The sequence below is a fragment of the Eurypyga helias genome, unplaced genomic scaffold (assembly GCF_000690775.1).
Source record: "Eurypyga helias isolate BGI_N326 unplaced genomic scaffold, ASM69077v1 scaffold27143, whole genome shotgun sequence".
In the NCBI taxonomy this organism is placed as follows: domain Eukaryota; kingdom Metazoa; phylum Chordata; class Aves; order Eurypygiformes; family Eurypygidae; genus Eurypyga; species Eurypyga helias.
This window is the reverse complement of record NW_010239632.1, coordinates 829-9,118: the sequence shown is the minus strand read 5'-3', so window position 1 is coordinate 9,118 and position 8,290 is coordinate 829. Positions and strand designations below refer to the sequence as shown.

The 8,290-nt window shown below is 56.9% G+C and overlaps 1 protein-coding gene across 1 annotated transcript; it reads right to left on the bottom strand.

The window, feature by feature from the left end:
• Nucleotides 1-2,427: 2,427 nt before the first annotated feature.
• On the bottom strand, nt 2,428-6,685 carry CTNNBL1 (catenin, beta like 1; the record flags this gene model as incomplete). Its single annotated transcript, XM_010148226.1, is given in 4 exon segments — nt 2,428-2,466; nt 2,469-2,614; nt 4,187-4,293; nt 6,497-6,685. Coding segments are annotated over 4 exon segments (481 nt in total), but the record flags the coding sequence as incomplete, so codon positions are not given.
• Between the last annotated feature and the right edge of the window lie 1,605 nt (nt 6,686-8,290).

Genomic DNA, 8,290 nt, shown 5'->3' with positions numbered 1-8,290 from the left:
GGCAGCAGCGTGCCGCTGCAGCGAGGGAGGGGGGACCATCCCAGACTGCACAGCACCAGCGAGAGCAAAGCAGCAGCTCAGGAGAAGGCCCTGGCGCTTGGCACTCCGGGGGCACCGTGCGCGCCCAGCCGCGGGCCCGGTGGGAGACCTTGGCGCACCGCACTCGGGAGAGCGGAGGACCAGCGGGATGGGCGGGGGGCTAGCACACTGTATGAGGAAAGACTGCGGGGATGGGGCTGGATCGGCCCACAGGGAGCTGAGGGAGGAACCCCCCGAAGGCCGCGGCTGCCCACGGTGCTGCAGACTGAGCCGGTTTCTCTGACTGCCCAGCACAGAGCCCGGCAGTCGGGAGAGCTCGTCTTGCAGGGCACTCCTGCTGTCAGGCTTCCGACGAGAGTATCAGCTGTCCTACGAAATTTAGGAGACAGCAAAGCAAAACCTCCCTGGAAGCTTTCCTGTCCCTCGTTAATAAAGTCTTGTCGGTGATCATCTTTCACTCCCGTGTTTTGTGTAAAGCCGCATGAATCATTCAGCGGATTATCTGCTCCCTCTGGACTCTGCTTTTGTCTCCTTGCATTAGTCCCCCAAGACACCACATTTAAATCACATCTGAAGAGCAATTTGTTTACTTGTCTCCTCCAAGCGCTCATTTTTAAAAATCTTTTTTTTGTTTGTTTTAACAAAAAAACCATTGGAAAACCTGAGCCGTGGCCAGTGGGTTCACTTTAACAAGGGGTCCGCCCTGCAGCGCAGAGGGGCATCCCTCAGCCCCTGTCCTGCTCCCAATGTATCTGAAAGCACTTCAGTGCTTTTGTATCAAGCAATACACATATTTTTCCCAAAATTGCAATCCACAGGCTGAATTTCTACCCCTAAGCCAAGCAACAGGCAAGGGGCAAACCAATTCCAAAGAGAGCACAGTGGAAACACCGCCACGTCCTCGACAGCAGCAGTGGCCCGAGGACACAGCTCTTCACGGCTGCAAGGACAACGCCAGCTCTACTCCCCGCACTCCAGCTACGCGGCAGCACCGCTATCCCAGCCAAAATCCCCGTCACTCCCATCTCCTCGAGGAATGCAGCAGCACCTTTCAATGCCACACACACCGGACACAAAAGCCTCCCGTGTCCGACAAAAAAGACAGGTGATGAAGCGACAGGAGGCAGGGAACCGGCGGCACACGGCAGGGGATTCCCACCGTCCGACAGCCAGCCCGCAGCAAACCTTTCCTTGGGGTCTCGCGCGTTACAGACCAGGCGAGGAAAGCCACCGTGTTCGCTGCCTGGAGGGACCAGCACGTGTGCAAGCACACAAGCAGGGGTTGGTTTCGTCCTCTGATCCTGGCACCCTCTCGGAAAGAATGAACTAGGAATTCTTACCAGGCAGCACCATCAGGAAACGTGGAAAAAAGAAAACTGAGATGTGTGCACCAGACCACAGCCTTTAGGGCTCAACAGTCCTTCCAACGCTGCAGGTTTCAAAACCCCGCAGGGAGCACTGTCTACCCCCTGCACGTGAAGAGTAAAACAGCCTCTTTGCACATGAAGACGTAAAGCCTAAACTACTTCCCTCAGGCCAGGAATCAATGAAAAGGAACAGTCTGCTGTAGCCCTGAGACCCAGTCCAGCGCCCTTTCCACTGTCACGACAGGGCCTTGCACTGTCACGACACAGAGACATGATCTCCCAGATCGCGCCACAGCCTCTCAGCCTCACCTCCTGCAGAATGTTTTACAGGCAGAGCAGGCTGAGCCTGACTCCCAAAGGCTGCCCAGCTGACAGCTAAGCATCGAGGCACCGGGGAATTCCAAGGGTGCCACCGGTTTCACTCAGCACTACCAGTCTTCACCCGTACAGAGAGAACCCCCCCAGATGTCCTCACATCTTCAGAGGAGGAAGAGAGCTGCACACAGGGGTCGGATTCCGTGACACAAGAACTCACTAAGCACGGAGATGTCCCTGGATATTCACATAACCAGATGGCTGCCAACAGCCTCCGGCCTCGAGCACACCAACTTCAAGGTCCAGACTCAGGAAACCTCTACAAACTGAAGGGCAGCACCAGGGTGAGCTAGTCCCCGGCAAAGAGCTGGAAGTCTCTGGGCTCAGCCCTCAGCAGAGGGGGCAATCGGTGTGGCTTTCACCGGGGACTGGTCCCAAGTGCGCGCACAGTCCCCGGCCACGCGCTGCTAAGCCCCTGCTTGAGCCCTCCCCTATGCATCACGTTCGCGCTCCAGCGCGGCCACTCCAACCTAGGCAAAAGGGTCGTAGAGCAAGAAAACAGAACAACCACACTAAAAAGTTCAGAATCGATGTGACCTGAAGCAAACAGCTTTCAGTTGGCCCAAGAACCCAACAAGACATAAATTCAGCGTGGAGGGAGAGAGGAGAGAAACATCGGGCAGCCTGCACGAGCAGAAAGGATTACGGAAGGTCTGCGAGAGCCTCTCCCGGGAGAGCTGCTGAAAAGGATATCGGTGTTGTCGTGGCCCAGCAGCCCGAGGAGGGACTGCACGGCGTTCAGCTCCACCAGCAGGTGGTACAGGTCTGGCATCGTCGCGATCACGTGCATTTCCTGAATGATGTCATTTAAATCCAGCTCGGATTCCATGAACCTGAGGCAAGACAAAGACAGTTAACAAACACCAGTGATGCTCGATGCACAGCCCCTTCCTGACAAGGGATCGGCACCTCCCTCGTCACCCAGCTGCACATGTCCCCGGCACTTCTGATCCCAGAACTCCCACGGGCAGCCCAGGCCCATCCTGTCCCTGCAGTTCAATCACGGACTGGGATACGCCTTACTACCGCGTCACTCACATGGAGCAAATAGGTAGATTTGTCCCAGTTCCTTCAATCAGTTCTAGAACTTCAAAAAAAGGAGACTGGAGCTACACCTGAAAACACCCTGCACATACATTCTCCAGTGCGATGCCCCTTCCCGAGCTACAACGGGTGAGTGTGTGGGCAGCAGGACTCTGAACTGAGGCCCATAAAGAGTTTGGGTGAAGAGAGGCTCTGGGGAGACCTTAGAGCCCCTTCCAGTGCCTGGGGGGCTACAAGAAAGCTGGGGGGGCTTTTCCCAAGGGCAGGGAGTGACAGGACAAGGGGAAACGGGTTTAAACGGGAAGAGGGAGATGGAGATGGGACATCAGGAAGGAATTCTTCCCGCAGAGGGTGGTGAGGCACTGGGACAGGTTGCCCAGAGAAGTTGTGGATGCCCCATCCCTGGGAGTGTCCAAGGCCAAGCTGGATGAGGCTTGGAGCAACCTGGGCTATGGAAGGTGTCCCTGCCTGTGGCAGGGGGTAGCACTGGGGGGGTTTCAGGGCCCTTCCAATCCAAGCTGTTCTGGGATTCTATGAAAAAGCAATAAACTGGACAAAAAATACCAGCAAACTGGACTTAAGCGTAGGAATAAATTCATTCAACATGAATCACAAAAGGAGGAGGGCGAGGAAGATGCTCACTAGACCTGCAGGAGTGGAAACGCTCCCAGGGTCTGGCTGTCAGATGTTTTGCTCAACAGCATCTGAAAGCTCTGAAATACAAACCGCTGTCCTCCCCCAGGGACCACTGACAGCACAGCCCCTCCCGCAAAACCCTGAATTAACTGGAAAGCAAAACCAACCAACGCAGGACAGACCTTTCAGCCCACCCCCAAAGCCCTGCCACCTGCCAGCCAGCGAGGAAGAGACCACCGCCGGGAAACCGCGGAGAAGGAGCCCCCCGAAAAGAGAGCGCGGAGCTGGCCCTCTAGGCCAAGTGCCGGGAGGACTGAGGGTGGGAGAGCTCACTAGGGCTCCCTCCCAAGAACCCCACACCCACCGAGACGCCCAAAGCACAACTAACGAAACCTTCCCGTGTGTGCGCGCCCAGAGTAACACCACCCCAAACCCAAATTCGAGCACTGCCCTCACTCAGTCGGTCACGTGAACGAGAGCCGAAGCAACTCCAACCCCCCTTCGCGGCGCGTTACCCCTGTGCTACTGGCCACGCGCAGCTGCCAGCGGATGGCCCAGTAGTGCCGTTTTTAATTAGCAAAGTTCGTTTAAGAACTATTCAGAAGAACTACACAGCAGTAACTCCCGCTACACGCGGCTGAAGCCATCCGTATATTCAATAAACTGATTTAGGGCTGAGGCCTAAACTCGGGGGAGAGAAGGGCAGTAGCTGGGCGCGAGCTTACTTCTCTGGATTGTCAGGGAACTTGATCCGCAGCTCCTGGTTTTTGTACGATCTCTTCTCGAAGGTGAGAATCATCTTCTTCACCGAGCTCTCGTCCAACGGTTCCTCCTACCCAGCCAGGAAGGGCAGAGAGCAGAGCTTAGCACGGACGACTGAATGACTGCCCGGCAAAACGCGGAAGGCCAGCAGAGCGAGGCGGCGAGCCCGCAGTGGGCCGAGAGCCACCAGGAACAGGCTGCAGCCCCGGCAGGCTCACCAGGGAGCTGCCACCCCTCCTTCCCCGCTGCTGCTCACGTACAGGTCTGCTCCGGCTCCCACTGAACAACCTCCCCAGCCCAAACCCTCCTGAGCCGGGTTTGCGTCAGCCAGGGGGTCACCAGCGGAAGGCTCTGTGGAAAGGAACGCCAAGAGCCTCCCGCGCCCTCCGAAAGCAGCAGCTTGGCAAGGGCTCGTCTCCCTCGAGCTGCTCCCTGCGACACGTGTCGAGGCTTCTTCCCTCCGACACGAGCGTCAGTCTGCACCAGCAGCTTCGCCCACGGGCGGCTTCCTTCCAGCTGCCCACTGTGCTGTTCTTCGTTGGTCTATGTTTAACCGCCCCGAGGTTCTGTTCTCCTCTACGTTCCTCACTTGGATAGGCTTTTGCCTCTAAAGTGTTCTGAAGAAAAAGCCAGAATCAGTATTTACTCTAGCACTTGCTTTCAGCTTTGACACGCTTCCGAGGTGTTTCTCAGCCGGCGCCGCGCTTCCTGCACGGCAGCACGGTACCTTTAACGACCCCGATTCCGTTCCCTTCCTCGTTTCACAATGCTAATGCACTTCCTTTATTAAAACACTGATGAGAAATTTTCCTGTGTAACCCCTTCCCTCTCCCCTTCTGATTGCCACAACCACCGTCACACAGACCTTCTCAAAACACAAACCAGACCCCACCCTGAGCCATGTTTTGTGCCCCATCTCCCGGTTAGGACTAAACTGAGTTGGTTCTGGTGCTGAAGATCCCTTGGTTAGCAGCTGAGCACCGGTCTGGGATGAGCCAGCACGTTTCAGCTCAGCAAACTCCACCGCAGCAGTAACGCCAGCTCGAGTCACACCCCATCACTGCATCTCCCACGTTCCCGGGCCCATCTCTCCTAGCACCAGCCCCGCTCGTGTCACCGCTCAGGGCATCAACCCCACGGCGCCAAACCACCTTCTCCCTGCAAGGGGATTTCAATCCACAAAGCCCCTGCCACGAGCTGACACCGCTGCCCTCTCCTCCGACCGACTCTGCTTCCTCTAACGCATATCCCCACATCTTCCCAACAATCTTTCTAACTCCTACTTCATTTGCATCACTATTAGCCCTGCCATCATGCCCAGCAGTGCCAAGCGCGGTGCAACAGCACTTACGCCACCTGCGTTCCAAGAAAGCTAGAGGGTTTGGCTCTAAAGAAACCTTGGACTTGCAGCCCTTAAAATGCCCGGATGGCAAAACTGCCGTTGACAAAGACGAGGGACCTGTACGCTGCAGGAATCCACAGGCCTCCAGCCAGTGGAGAGGACTCCGGCCTACGTCCACCCATCGGATGCTAACGAAATCTCAGATCATCGCCTCGGCTAGCGGCTGGAAAGGCAACAGCTCAACAGCAAGGACCGAGGGCGATTCCCAGGGACGACTGCTCGCAGACGAAGGACACTGGCATTTTACAAACCGACGTGACTCCACAGCGCTGGGCATCGCCTGGGTTTTTATCAAACTGGACACAGGCAGCGGGAAGCAAATCTCTCCCAGATTTACACCAATCCATGTGTCACATTTATAAAGTGATCTTTTCCCCGGCCCTTGGCAGAAAGGCCAATGCTGCATTGGATTTCTGTCTCCAAGGCTTGAAATCATTTACCCCTGACAGCTGCTGCCCCCCTCCTCTGACCCGACCCTGGAATTATTTGCTGCTGCTGCAGAGCTGCAGAGGGGGAGGGGGAGCTGCAGGGTACGGAGGAGAACAGAGTTAGGAAACTGGTTAGAATACAAAAACTAGTTCCCACAAAACGTATTTGAGAAGGTGATTTGGGCATTCTCAGCCTAAGACAGAGATTAGGTTTGACAGCTTTGCCTTCCCGCCCCCTTCTGCGCCCCCCTTAAGCCGTCAGAGGACAGCTCTGTCTGCAGCCCACGGGAGCCCTGCGGGGCAGGGCAGGCAAACCCAACCTTGAGCTGCGGGAGGCGCGGGAAACCACCAGCCGGTCCCGTCAGCCACGGAAACCCCAGAGCAACGTGGGGTTTGATTATTTCCCACCACCACCCCCCGCACACAGGACACTAGTGATTTACTTCCTCCTCTTCCTCTTCGCCGTCCCTCTCAATTATCTGGAGAAGCTTCTTCTTCTCGTCATCGGTTTCGTCCGGCGCTGCCGACTCCTCTTCCCTGTGGCGACCGTGCTCTCGCGTGCCGGCTTGTTTCCGCCGCGCTTTGATTTCCTCCTCCTCCTCATCGCGGGGTCGTTTTGTCCCTCTGTTGGGCTGAAGAGAGAAACGAAGCCAATGAACACGAGCCTCCCGAGAGCCCCGCGACCCCAACGCCGGTATCACAAGACCTGCCGGGGAAACGCGTGCGTACACAACGCTACCAGCCTGGAAAGCGGGGTGGAACGTCAGGCGGGAGGTGAAGGGCTCTGCCAAGAGCTGTGTCAACACCCTACCGCGTCTGATCCACGAACGCGCTCGCGGGGGGGACACCCTCAGGGGTTCCTCGTTGACAGGACGCGGGAAACAGGCGCTCGGCAGCGGCGCTGCTGACCCACCACCCCACGGGCTGGAGCGGCTGCGTCAGCCGAAATGGGCCCATGTTTTACGGATGGAAGAGCGATGTGCTCCGGCAGACGGCAGCCAAAGACCGTTTGTCACCCTCCTAGGGTATGAGATTACACTGAATTCTTGTGAGCACCCCAATTCACCTCGACTCGCCCCACACCCGAAGGCAGGAGCAGAGCGGAGTCCGGAGCGCGCGGGACAGGAGCACCGCTCCTCGCTGCGGTTCCGCAGGGACTGGGCACCGAGGTGGCACCTGTACCTTCAGGGTTTGCCTGGAACAACCTAGTACTTTATTCCACAATTTCTATTTAATTGCCAAAATTAGAGGTAATTAGCCAGGGACAAGGAAAAGCCCATTAACCCTAATCCCACATTTTAACGTGGGCAAGAAGGGATGAAAGCGTTTGCAGCAGAAGGAAAAACCCTCCACCAAAAAAAACAGGATAATAAATCTGGTGTCTCTCCTTTCTCTAACAGCCAGCCAGGCTGGAACAGGAGTACTCCATGCTCTGTAACTACAGGAAAACAAAGCTCAATTCTTCACTCATTACAAGGAGCCTGTGCGGTAAGAACAATGAAAACCATAAGGGCAGGGGTTTCACCTTCCCCCGCCGCTCAAGTTGCCCGGGAGATGATTTCACAAGCCCACGGCGCAGCAGCTGCCCAGCCCGTTTCACACAGCACCTCCCGGCAGCCAGCCCCCACCCCTCTGCTCGTGGGACCCTTCGCCGAAAACCCCAAACTCACACCACGCTCTCGCCAACGCTCAGCACGAGCGCAGGCGTCTACGAGAGGATTCCCAGCTCCCCAGCGGGTCGGGAGCTTTTGGGCCCAGAGAGCAAGAAACCCTTCGGGATCATAAGGCGATGCCGATCAGGATGCGCCGCAGACAGCTCCGGCTCCTCCCGGCACAGCCCAGAGCAGTCGCTTCCTTACCAAGGAGCAGCTGGCAAGGGGGAGCTCCGCTCTCCAGAAAACTGCTGTCAGGGAGGTGTGAAAATAAAAACACGGCAAAAAGAGACCCCCCCAAAGCACCTGAAGTATTAACTGTAATGAGAGGCAAGCTGGACAGCAGACTGACCACAGCATTTTTTTTTCCACCGCCAGGCTGACCACCACCACGGCCAGGCTGATCCCCGTGGCCAGGCCGACCCATTGCCACGGCCAGGCTGACCCACTGCCACCCGGCTGGTTTTCAGGGTCACCATGCTGTCACCACCCCGGGGAAGGTGCAGAACCAGGTTTCCCAGGCACCACCTTGGCACAATCACAGCGCCAGACGCCCGCTCCCAGCTAGCTGCTCAAACCCCGTTA